The sequence below is a fragment of the Glycine soja genome, chromosome 11 (genome assembly GCF_004193775.1).
Source record: "Glycine soja cultivar W05 chromosome 11, ASM419377v2, whole genome shotgun sequence".
Taxonomy (NCBI): domain Eukaryota; kingdom Viridiplantae; phylum Streptophyta; class Magnoliopsida; order Fabales; family Fabaceae; genus Glycine; species Glycine soja.
In genome coordinates, this window is record NC_041012.1 from 861,436 (window position 1) to 874,486 (window position 13,051).

Below are 13,051 nucleotides of genomic sequence, written 5' to 3' on the forward strand. Positions count from 1 at the left end.
TCACCTTTTAAAAGGAAATTAAAATTCCAGATTTTTAGTTGTTTAAAATTCTGTTTTAAAATTTCAAAATTTTAAATTCTTCATAAAAAATATTCAAACAATAAATTCTAAATTAGAGAAATTCAAATTCTTTGACAAATTACTTTCCTCAATGCACTCTAAAATTAATGTCCTAACAATTCTAAAAACTGCAAAATAAACCCTGGTAAATAAAAAACGGTATCGGAAATTGACACGAGACACGTATCCAATTTAATCTTATACAAAAGAAAAAGTCGTTTTATTTTCTCAGCTATTTTTTTTTTCACACCCTCGTATAATCTTCACTTGATATTAGCAGCAACACGTCTATCATACATTCCAAGTGACGTGATGCTTCTTGGACATCAAATTATAATATTGTTTTATTAACCATTTAGAGTAAATAGTCATTCTAAAAAGTGTGATGTAATAATAAATTAATTCCTAAAAATGAAAATATAAATTTAATTCTTGAATATGTAAAAATTATAACAATTTAGTCCAATTGTTAAATTTACTAAATCATTTTATTATTAAATTATATTATTCAAGAATCAATTTGACTTTACGTTATATTTTTCAAATGATCAATTTGATATTAAATTGTAAAGTTTAAAAATCAATTTGTTATTATATTATCTACAAGATTAAATTGTCACTTTTTGTAAACTTTTTAAGGACCAAATTTGTCAGTATTTCACACTTTTTTAACTATTTGCCCTAAATGGAAGTATTCGTGTATTAGAAAACTTTTGAAATTTATTCAAAGAATTTACTCTTAACCTGAAATGATGTGTTTCAATAGAATATCTCCATCTGTTCAATCTATGCAAATATAATTCACAAGAGAATGTTTTGTCCTAGTTCTTATACACATGTGCTAGCTAATTTAATTCATTTTCAGTATTTGTAAGCAGGAAAGAATCATACAAAAAAGAATTAAGAGTCCAATTCCCAAGACAAAAGACCAGTCTTATAGCAAGCGGTACCAAAATCTAAGACTTATCTATGGTATCATTCTAGCATAACACCTGCAGTACCAAACGAGATAAGTTATAGAACCAGCATAGAAAGCCAATACTTCTATTGATTGGCGCAAGTTTAACTTTAAGGGACACAAAAAAAATAAAGGCTAGCATGGGTGTCACACTATGCCCCTATAAGTCAAGGTCACTGTCATTAAATAATCTTAAGCAACCTCCAACTTCTCTACTGATACAAATCAGCAATCAAACTTTTCCCTTTCTCCCATAGACTGCTTGGGACTTTCAAATTGCACAGGTGTCACGTGGATATTCTGTTTCTCACAGTAAGAAAAGCATTGTAAATAATTTAGAATAGCAAGAAAAACACAAGATGACAATAACAAGTAACTCAACAAAAAGATGAAATACTATCATCAAAAACTGATAGAAAAGGGACGTCAGTCGGATGAAGATGTTACCTACAGTTGAAGGATTATCACCAATATCATAATCCAACCTTTCTTGAACCAAGTTTATCTCCATGCAGAGTGACTTTCCAGCAATCAACTTGGAATACAAACACAGAAACCTTTTTGGGAACAACTGCAAGTTACCAAATAGAGAGTAAATATTTGCTCATAAGTTTGAAGCAGATAAATTAATCCCAAAATAGATAAAATCGTCACAACTTCAACTTTAGCCAACAAAGTCCAGAATTTGCATGGTAAAGGGTCGTAGTTCATAATCAACTAATTCACAATGTTGTAAGAGATACAGATGAACCTATAAGAATTAAGGAAATCTCAGTACAAGAGACACAGAGACAGTATAGATGAAAGTAAGCCAAAACCCATTTAAGTTTCTTAGTAAAAGTCGCAATTTGTAGAAATGAGTTTTGGTCCCACTAAAACTCCGGAGAATTCTACCCTCCACACAAAAGGTCTGAAGGTTGACATTCTCCTTGGAATGTAATTTAGAAACTGTTGTGAGTGAAATGTTTTGGATGGGTGTCGTTGGAAAAAATTCAAAAGCCAAATTTCACTAATAAACTAGAAATAAAGAATTATACTTTAAAACAACTTCAAATCTTAGCGTATCAACAGCAAATCCTGTTTCCTGCAGGAAAAACTTTCAGGGTTTCCTACAGGATACTAAGGATATAACCTAAAGGGACAATTTAAAAGGACTTTACAAGAATCTTAGCCAAGGTACATTTTAAGAAAATGACTATGATATGAACTTGGTACTCGTGAAAGTGGAAACTCGAAATTGAAAGTTCAATGCCCATCATAGAAAACATCTTTCAAAGTTAAGCAAACAAAAATTTCTCATGTCATTCTAACTCAAAAGTCGCACTTTTCTGAGCTAACCAGTTCCATCTCAAAAAGAAACTGGATGCATTGAATATTTGACATCATTGCTCTTTAATTTGAATAAAAAAGCCATTCCTTGTTAGATTGTGCATTTGTGCTAAGTTTCAAAACATGAGTTCAAAATTCAAATTCCTTATAATTAATTAATTATCACATTTGTGTAGCAATCGCTAGTAAATTTCAGAAAAGCAAACAAAAACTGTACAAGCATTAATGCTTATGAAATACAGGAATAACAGCTTTTGATAATGCAACACCAGTCTCTATTTCTATATAGTGGAAGGATTACCTCGGAATTTATTATCTTCAGTAATTATCCCAAATGCTTCTGCAGTTTCACGAATCATGATGCCACAAATTCCAGTAAAATGGGTTATTTTACACTCCACAACTGCATAACATAGATGGACATTGTATAGTCAGCGATAACTTCCAGATGATTGTATAGGAAATAGAAGCTAAAATAATTAATTTTTTTATATAGACATCAAAGAAACCCAACTCTTATTCTAAATTGAAAAGATCAAGTATTTTTTTTTCTTTTAAAATTCTGAATGAAGGACCATGAAAAAGGTTATGCAGGCCAGTGGGGATTTCAGAGGCAAGAGAGGGTTCAGATTAGGGGATCTTTCTAGAACAAGAAAACCCAACTGTTCTGTACCCTGAACCAACTCGCAGCTTATCTTTACTATTGAACTAATTGCCATAATTTCAACACAATGATTGCCTGCAACTACTACTTAAAATCATTAACTCTAAGAACACCAAAAATAGGCTTTGACAATAATAGTACAGCAGTAAAAGCAGTTTTAACACACCTTTCAATGCACAAAAAGAATTACACATTAAAACATAATTATCTTTGGGCAAAAAAATCAATAGAAAATAACTGTCCTTGTAGCCAATGTACGAAAACGTAGTAATATATTGACCATGTTTTAGCAATTTGTATAGTAAGATTACCGTAGGTGTTCTTAACTCAATCAAAAGTAAAAGAGTGTGCTCAAACCTAAAATAAAAGCACCATGTAGATCTGCACCAAGGAGACATTGAGCCAATTGATTTTTCCTGCAATATAAAGGATCATGAATTTTTTTCCCTCTTTGCTGGACAATCTGAAGACAAGAAACTAAAATTTATCAACCCAACAGAAATGATACAAAATATGTACCCAGTGGATTTAAGAAGCAACATTATGTAATCTTTCCACATTTCGTGCATTGGCTTGAAAATATCAAATCTGCAATCAGAGTAAACAACTATTAGGGGACAAAAAAACATCTTTGTAGAAAAATGTAACCAACTAGAATAAAACATGTTGTACAAAACATTATTTGTACATAGCATGAAACTAAAAAATCTGGAACAAAAGCTGAAGCTGAAATAAAAGATTCCTCACAACACTATACATTATCACAATACCAATAGGGATCAACATCAACATACTCAAGAAGTGTATTTTTAACTTACTTCTGGAACTCTTGAGGAAGATCTAATGATCCATCCTTCTTATGCCGTTTCATAGACATGTGTTTCTTAGAGCGTTTTGAATGAAGTTGCAAAGCCCTAGCTTGAGAACCAGAGGAAAGCACCCGTCCTTGTACATAATTATCAAGAAGGATCCAGTTGTCAATTTTCATGTTTCTAGATCCTTGCATGTACTTATGTGCTGCATCTCCCTTCTGAAGAAGCTCATGCAATATGCCATCAATTGAACCTCCTCTTTCAGCAGAAAACTGCAAAATATATGGCCAATAACAGTGAACAAATACATATTTCCTCCAATTTATCATTGAAATCAAAGAATAAAGAAAAGTCAACTATATTGCAGTTTTCCTGATTGTTAGAAGGTTAAAATATTGATTTTTAGATCCATGAATTACTCCTTGGATCAGTGATTGTTTTAGGAGTTCAAACTTCAGAGGAGATTAATTATAATGGAAAAATTGATCATAAAATGCTTGAATAAGGCTTTTTACTATTCTTGGTCATGAGATGAGTTCCAAGCAAAGAAATACCTCCTCATTAGTTGTGAGCAGATTTCCATTTACAGGCACAGAAAGTTGGGCATATGCTGGACCATCTTCAATGTCTGTAAACAAATATTGGTTTCAATTTGTCCAAGTATATTGGAGTTGTAAATTTAATATATAATTTGCATAAAAAACCCTCAAAATTAAAAAGAAGAAAATAGAAATGACAGAACTTATATATAAAAAAAAGGTAGTACTACATTGACTGTCTAGTACCTTGCAAAGTGGTATGACCAGAGAAACTGAAATTCCCTGAAGGAGGAAATGAAAATTATCAGCTAAACGTCAAACAAGATATTTAAAGATGTGCATGTATTGTAATGCAGAATTCTTAAATTAGCAATAAAAAATCAAACTTACACTCTTTTATGACAAGCAGACAGACAGGATGCAAATGAATAACATAAAAATCAAGGCATGAAGACAAAATGCTTCCGAAGGTAGAGATTAAGTAATTGTGGTACTAAAGAAAAATAATGTGTGAGTGAAACATCCTACACTCCTTTAACTTATTTACTAGCTCTGAATAAGGAAATAAGAAAAATCTACAGAATTGAAATACCTTTCTTGGATGAGACTGATGATGAATGCAACAAATGTGGGGAAGGATCATTAGAAGTAGAATCTGCAGGAATAGGTAGTTTCCCATCTTCATTTATAGTCTTTTTGTTTTTCTTTTCTTTTTGGAGAACTTCAACTTTAGCAAAAGCTATTCTTCTCTCCAAAGCCTCCAATGTGCGTTTCCTTGAATCTTCAGCCATGGACACCTGCCTTGGCACAATACGAAAAAGGAACAAAGAGAATAAGTCACATAAAAGATCAAAACCGAATAGCTCAAAAGAAAACTGGTAACATCATTTCATTGATAAGCTCTAGCATAAAATTTATGGGGAAAACAACACATGCAGAACAAAATCCAAATTTCCAAATGAAAAATAAGTCTTCTATATTAAAAAAAAAAATGTTGTTGTGCTCTTCTGCATAATGTAAGCTGCAGGTACTTAACCATTTATTCAGAAGTAAAAGAAAATAGTAAAACATCATAGAAATCAAGAAATTGTGAGAGCGGGACATATTCTAATTCATCCTCATTATTTTCCAGGCAATTCATCAAACAGAACAAAGACATTGACTAAAGGCAGCAAAAAAGAGAAATACGGCACATGAAGACAATGGAAATCAGTTGTAGAAGAAGGATGAGAAGCTTCGAATCACACACACACTATAACATGCATTCAATGAAAGAGTAGTAGGGGTTAGTTACCTTGACGAGGACGGAGAAGCAAGAAGGCACAAATCAATTAAAATAAACTGAAACAGAAAGCAACGGTGCTGCCACTGTCAGCTCCCAATGCTCAGAACCACCGCTGCGACCACCTCTTGCCGGCGAGAGGCCGCTATTAACTATTGAGCTTCGATGTGATGCCGCTATTAATTTTTTCTAATTCAACCACTCATACTTTCTTATAAGGGTTAGAAAAAACGGGCTCATCCAAGTTCGTTCTTTTTGTAAAAATAATACGGTATACATTTAGATTTTCTTAAAAAAATAAGTCTACATCGTTATGAATTTTAAAATACTCCGCGCTTAATTCCATTCCTGTGCGTTTATGAACCTTGCAATGGAGAAATAAGGGTTGTTATATACGAGTGGATCGGAGTGAAGAGGGAATCATGAGTGCTAACTTGTTAAGGGGGAGGGGATTTGAAGAGAGATAGATAGATAGGGTTGGTGATTTGGGCTTCTTCAATTACTATATATTTTTTATTTTAATTCAAGACCAATTCTTGAATCAAAAACAAATTGATAATGTATGTGGATAATTAGACGATGTTTAAAATTATCTCTAAATCATCTTAAACGATAAAGAAAGAAAATACTTTCAAAATTTTGTTTATGATTAATCACTATTGACTCTTGCATTAAAATCGTTAAAATAAATCAAATATAATCTATATCAATAACTTTTTAGAATACAAAAATAATATTAGAAAAATTAAATTTTTTATTTTCATTACTATTTTAAAAAATGAAATAATATCTGTTTTGATTGACTTTATTCTGACGGTGTATGAAAATTAACTCTATTAGTATATCTCTTGAAAAAGAGAAATTTGATCTATTATTTTAATTTTTCAAGTTGAAATTTGGTAATTTAGTTTGCATAATCTTTTAAAATTATAACAGCAATTGAAAATTAATATCATGTCCAATTATTAACGATGTTTTTTCTGTGGCTTTCAATTTAATACACCTATATTTTATATTAAAATCACAGTACGGTATCAATTTTTTTATTGACATAAATACTGTATTATAAAAAATTAAAAAGTGAACCCTGAGTATATACAAAATATAAAATGTAACAAGATGGTTGTATTCTAAAAAAAAACACTGCTCTTGCCTCTTCTTGCAAAAATAAAAATCACTAAAGTCAGAACGAGTACATGATGTTCAGTAATTCAACAAGTGAGAACTTTTCGTCAATAATTCCTAAAAATGCTTTAAGCAAACCAAATAAAATTTTACATATTCCTAGAAATTTCAACACAAAAGAGAATTGATGAGTTTCACGAGAAAAAATACAATTGCAATGATTTTATGTGAGCTATGACCCTAAACCGACGATTTAGATGCCATGTTAAGTGTATCTATTATAAAGTAAACTTATTGGAAAGATATTCTATTATGGTACATGTGCTGAAACACAGTGGTGGTGTTGGTAAGGCAAATGCATTAATAACTGAAACTCTCCATCAAATCTTGTTTCCCTTGCAAAAGGACAGCGAATCAAAACCTGAAAGATACACGCGTATATCAGATAAATAATAGCATCATAAATTCTACAACTCGTACATGGGGTAACACAGCAAAATATCTGAGTTTAGAGGATGGTTGCATATTGCAACAAATCAAACAGAACCTAGATAAAATAAGTCACACCACGATCAGCACCTTAGACAGTCACGATGCAAGTGCGATGGATGGAAAGGAACATGCAATCATAGGTTCAAAAGACCCACCTGCACCAATAGTGAATGAGTCAACAAGGCAACAATCAAAAGGATAGAGATTTGTGCAATTAAAAGTTAAAAAGCAAAACATCTTTAGCTGGTATGCAAAAAAAATATTAGGAGTTCCATACATTGCAAACACACGGAACAAGAAAAGGTAAACGATGGACAGGACTTTCCACAACAATACTCATACCTGTATGTACGGCAAAAGTGAAAGGCAGACAATATGTGCAATTTGTCCCAGATTGGGGCGCGAGACAAGAGTGTTTAACAGAGTCCCATTATGCCTTCACGTTGACTACCAAAAGTAGATTTACTTAGGTTGCAGAACCTTTTAAAAAATAATAACTAAACAAAAACGTCACTAAACAAATATCACCAAATTGCTAAGAGATCCGAATCCTGATTATAAACTAAATCTATTTTATTTCCAATTTTAAACCCAGAAAAACAGTTTCTATATCAGTTCTGAACCAAAAGAAAGTCCACCCAAAGAGGATGAATGAGAAAACCTCTCAATCCAATTAGATCTCACAAAAAAATAATAACTACAAAGCTGGACAGCCACTTCTCCCATTCATTAGTATGTACCGTAAAGCTTATTAACAGCCATTATAAAAAAATTAGCAACACTAGGATCAAATAGAATAGGATCTTACGCTTTACACAACAGAGTATTTGCCTGGTTGAGTTCCACCAGGAAGTTGCATAGCCTGATTTGTGATGTCTTCCAAAACGCGCTTCAAGTCTGCTTTAGCTGACTTAACAGAATGCTCAGTAGGACCTTCAATGAACAAGTAGAGTTTGCGTTCCCCGGGTCCTGGGATTTTGCCAGGTGGGAAAAACTGCCCCCTGGTGGTAATTGCAGCTCCACTCCATTCAGAAATAGGGCCTAAAGTTTCCTTGTGTGTAACTTTCCAGCGAGCATTTTGGGGAAAATCATTTATTTCCAACTCAGCCTCGTAATGCTCTGGTAATGCTTCTGATCGTATTTTATCTAATTTGTCCTGCAAGTTTAGAGCAGCTATTGCTGCTGCTCGAGCCGCCCCCTCGTTTGCAGGAAGAGGTAGCCCTGTCCCAGGCAAAACTGGCAAGGATGGTAGGAGCATTGGAGTAGGCAATGCAGGAACATTACCTTTAGTGGCAGCGATAATCTGAGCAAAAGCAGAATGCTGTGAGATATCACCGCCAGCCTTCCTAATACCTTCATCTTCATCTTCAGAATCTGACTTCTCTTCTTCAAACCCATATTCCTTGGCTTGTGCTTTCTTTGCTGCTTTCCGCACCTCATCTTCCTCTTCATTAAATTTAAAGCCACTGCCTCCATAACCAGTCCCATGAGCTTGCTCCAGTCCTTGATTAACTTTTGCCATAAAGCTACCAGCAAGAGCTTTCAGATCATTTGGAACAGTCTGCTCAGATAGCTCCAAGGCTTTCAGCAGATCAGGTGCATATCTTGCCTCTTCCTCAGAAATAAATGTAATGGCACAACCCTTCCGGCCAGCTCGTCCAGTGCGCCCAACACGATGTACATAATCTTCATAGTGGTTAGGAACATCAAAATTGATCACCAATTCAAGCTCCTTAACATCTAATCCCCTGGCAGCAATACTTGTTGCAACCAATAAATTGCAGACATTGCTTTTAAAATCAGATATTGTGGATTCACGGTCTGTCTGGTCCTTGGCCCCATGAAGAGAAAGGCAGGGATAACCATGCCTGAGCAGATCTTTGAACAAACTATCACATTTCTCCTGTGAGTGAACAAATATCAAAATCTTTCCTTTTTCATACCATTCCCCCAATATTTCTAAGAGTCTAAGGAACCTTTCATTATCTGGCCTCACCTCAACTAGCTGTGTTATGTCTTTGTTCACAACACTCCTCCCACCAACTTGTATTTCAACAGGTTTATTCAAGACCTTACGAGCCAGAATTTCAACCTGACGGGGGAAAGTAGCAGAAAACAGAACTGTTTGACGATCTGGACGAATATTCTGAACAATACGTGTGATTTGAGGTTCAAAACCCATGTCAAACATTCGATCAGCCTCATCCATTACCAGATAAGTTACTCTATGCAAGTTAGTTATTTTTCCACTACTGGTACATAGTATGTCAATCATCCTACCTGGAGTACAAACCACTATCTCAGCACCACGTTTCAACTCACTAATTTGTTGAGCAACACCAGATCCTCCATACACAGGCACACACCTCAGACCCAGTACCTTAGCAAATTTCTTTATATCACTGTGAATCTGTTGAACTAGTTCCCTTGTAGGGGCCATAATGAGCCCAATAGGTCCATCTCCAGCAACAACGGGTGGCTGATCCTTGATATGCCTCAGCATTGGCAGAACAAAAGCAAGTGTTTTGCCTGACCCAGTTTTAGCAATCCCTATGCAATCTCGACCGCTCATGATTACAGGGAGCGCCTGAGCTTGAATAGGCATTGGCTTTTCAAAGTTCATCTTCTTTATTGTCTCCAAAATTTTGCTAGCAAGTCCAGTCTGGTGCCATGATTTTATTGGCTTTGGCACATCCTTTCCATGTATCTTCAACTCCAACTGCTTCCTGTATACTGCAGATTCTTCAGGAGTCATCTTCGAGACCTCCTTCACTTCAATATAAAAGTTTTTCTTGAATGGTTCATAGACGATCTTTGAGTGGTCAACCAAAGAAAGCTTCTCAGCTTTTGTCTTCTTCACTCTTTTCATGAACTCATCATCATCTTCATCCAATGGATCCTTCTCCACTTCATCATCTGCATAATCTGAGTCAGACTCTTCACCAGGAATTATTCTGCCAATAGACTTATTTGAAACTTTCCTTGACTGTGCACCACGATTTTGCCTATTCCCTTTATCCTTGGGTTTTACGTCGATGGCTTTACCAGAAAGTGACGATGTCACAGCATTGTTTAGCTTTTCAACTTCAGGTAGAACCATAGAATTCATGAAAGCATCCAATGGATCTATTTCCTCCTCTTCAGGAGCACCAGCAGGTCCATCCTGTAAATCAGATGCAATTGTCCCATTAACAGTATCTACCACCATCACATCCTTAGGCTCCTTATCAGCAGGTTTGTCATCTTCATCAACATCCATACCTGTCTGCTTCCCAGTACCTGGTCCTTCTTCATCATCAGATTCCCCTTCAAGCGTCCAGGTCTTTCCAGACTCAGGTTCATTAGCACTTGCTTCACCGTGTTTTTCTCTTTCTGCTTCTTCCCTCTTCCTCCTTAGCTCTTGCCACTCTTGAACTCTCCTCCTCCGCTTTTCCATTTCTTCATCCAACCTCTTTTGTTCATCCTCCATCTCCTCTTCACGGGTAGGTTTTTTCTCTTCATCTTTGGTATCTGAATCATCTCCGCCACTCTTTTTTCTTGGGCTTCCTTCATGTTCCTCAGATTTTCTGCTTGGCTTGCTGACACTCCTTTCCCTCTCTCTCTTGTAATCACCATCCTCTTTCCTATGCCGCTTTCTATCCCGCTCCTTAGATTCACCATCACTGCAATCACTATCAACTTCCCTACGCTTCTCCCTCCCTCGTGCTTTCCTCCCCCTTTCTCTTTCCTTTTCCTTCTCTCTCTCATGATCCTTCCTTTCTCTTTCTCTCTCTCTGATCCTCTCCTTATCCTCTTTTCTTTCCCTCTCTCTTTCTTTCTCTCTTACTCTGTCAGTCCTCTCCCTTTCCCTGTCCCTTTCCCTTTTCTTGTCTCGACCTCTTTCTCGGTCCACATCCTTATCTTTATCTTTGAGCTTCTCCCTGTCTCTATCATACCTGTCTTCAGAATCAGTACTCTCTCTCTCATGTCTTCGGGACTCACGATCCCTCTTCTCCCTATCCCTGTGCCTCCCATCGTTTTTATCCTTACCCCTTTCTCCAGTTCTATCACGGTCACGGTCGCGGTGACTCCTCTTAGAATCCCCATCTTTCACCTCATGATTTTCTTTCCTCGATTTATGCTTTCCCTCATCCATTTCTTTCTCCTAAAAATTCATACATGTGCGTTAGTAATGGTTACATACTGCAAACACAGTATTTACAAACCCTAGGAGACAAATTCATTCAAGAAGCACAGTTACGCTACTCAAATGTAAGGATAGTGTGTTTCAAAGCAATTAAGCACAACAAATAATTTATAAGAAAGGAAAAGCATACACAATAAGAATATTTCGTCGCATCAATGCAAATCAGGAATTTGAAAAATACGGTGTGGCATCAAGCAGAAAGAGAGCGTATCTAGGGATTTGAATTCACATGAGCACAGTAAAACGCGAAAATCAATTGCAATGGAAATGCAAATCAAGAGAGCAAGGGAAACAAAAAGCATAGCATTGAAAGGAGATAGAAATGTGAACCTTGCGACGCTGTTTCACAATCGAAAAGCGAGAGAAAAAAACAAATGGACTTTTCAGTCGCGTAGGTGGCAAGCTCGAGAGGTAGCTAGGGCACTCTCTCGCAGCGGCGACGAACAAACCAAAACGGAACTGCTCGTGCTTTCAGTGTTGCAAATAAAACATCTGAGAAACGGTGATTATTTGACACAGATTTTGATTGTTGCAGCACCTAATACAATTAAATATTTTTAAACAAAAATATACATTTCAATACTTTTTCTCTTTTTCTAATTATTAGATTTTAATTTTAATATTATTAATCATAATAGTTTATTATCATTGTTATTGTTATTATTTATATTTTTTACCTTGTATAAAAAACTAAATATACTTTAATTTTTTTCAATAATAAACTCAAAAGTAAAAGTTTATACTGAGGGAGTATTAAGAATTCAAAATACTTTTGAAAGATAAATTATATTTGTATAACAAAATATACAACTAAGGAAGAAAAAGAGAGAGGAAAAAAATTTAATTTAAAATATAATACATTATATTAAGAGAGATTATATAAATGAGTATATCCGTATCACTTTTCTATATATCATGAGTTTTTTGTTTTCAAAATATATATTCTTCAAAAATTGATTTAGATCTTGATAATTGGTATATTTAAAGTGCATCTACTCTAATCGGTTATATTTTTATTTCTGACTATAAATATGGTAACATGTATCTTTTGAATTCAATTTCTTATTGTTTCACTTTCAAAAAAAAAAATTGATATAAATTTCACTTTCAAATTTGATATATGTTGGTATTGATTATATTTTCCCCAAATTTAGTTTTTTTGCGTTTTCAAATCCCCTCACCCACATAAACTAGTTTTGCGTTTTCAAATCCTCTCCCCAAATCAAATCATTTTATTTTGCAAGGTATTTTCTTCTTTACTTTTTCCTTTCTTAGTTTAATTAAGAAAAAATGAAAATGTTCGAGTCTTGACAATGTTTTTTTTTTTCTACATTTGAGTCTTGATAATGTTTTTATTATGGGAAGTTTATAAGCAATTGATAAAAAAACTATTTTCGATAGATGTTAAATAAAAAAAATTATAAAATTTGTGTTATAGAAGTAAACTTTTTGTGCTATATTATTTGGCTAAATACGTTGAGTACTTGAGTGTAAAAACATTTATATCTATATTCACACTTGATCATCTCACATTACTTACAAAACAATATTCAAATAAAAATATTAAAATATAATTAATCCTGTACAATGCACGAGTCGCAGAT

At 34.4% G+C, this 13,051-nt stretch overlaps 1 protein-coding gene and 1 pseudogene across 7 annotated transcripts; both read right to left on the bottom strand.

Moving 5' to 3' along the window:
- Positions 1 to 838: 838 nt before the first annotated feature.
- Positions 839 to 6,133, bottom strand: LOC114373949 (annotated as a pseudogene). The gene is made up of 10 exons (XR_003658495.1): positions 5,657 to 6,133; positions 4,955 to 5,159; positions 4,609 to 4,644; positions 4,378 to 4,451; positions 3,830 to 4,095; positions 3,531 to 3,599; positions 3,369 to 3,427; positions 2,649 to 2,750; positions 1,466 to 1,589; positions 839 to 1,318 (listed from the first exon to the last, which is right to left on the bottom strand). The product of XR_003658495.1 is annotated as a ribonuclease P protein subunit p29-like (transcript).
- A 639-nt stretch (positions 6,134 to 6,772) lies between these two features.
- LOC114374356 (DEAD-box ATP-dependent RNA helicase 42-like) lies at positions 6,773 to 11,969 on the bottom strand. 6 transcript variants are annotated; one of them, XR_003658546.1, is made up of 5 exons: positions 11,778 to 11,969; positions 8,070 to 11,405; positions 7,604 to 7,708; positions 7,349 to 7,416; positions 6,773 to 7,190 (listed from the first exon to the last, which is right to left on the bottom strand). XR_003658546.1 is itself a non-coding variant. In XM_028331997.1 (2 exons), exon 2 carries the CDS (start codon positions 11,394 to 11,396, stop codon positions 8,073 to 8,075), a length of 3,324 nt encoding a protein of 1,107 aa, XP_028187798.1. In that variant the 5' UTR covers positions 11,397 to 11,405; positions 11,778 to 11,969; the 3' UTR covers positions 7,814 to 8,072. The 6 variants fall into 6 exon arrangements, 1 of the variants encoding a protein (XP_028187798.1); XR_003658547.1 differs by having other exon boundaries at positions 7,317 to 7,416; XR_003658548.1 differs by lacking the exon at positions 7,604 to 7,708.
- Between the last annotated feature and the right edge of the window lie 1,082 nt (positions 11,970 to 13,051).

Excerpts from the sequence above, each read along its gene's own strand:
- LOC114374356 (XM_028331997.1), bottom strand. The coding sequence starts at position 11,396 with ATGGATGAGGGAAAGCATAAATCGAGGAAAGAAAATCATGAGGTGAAA.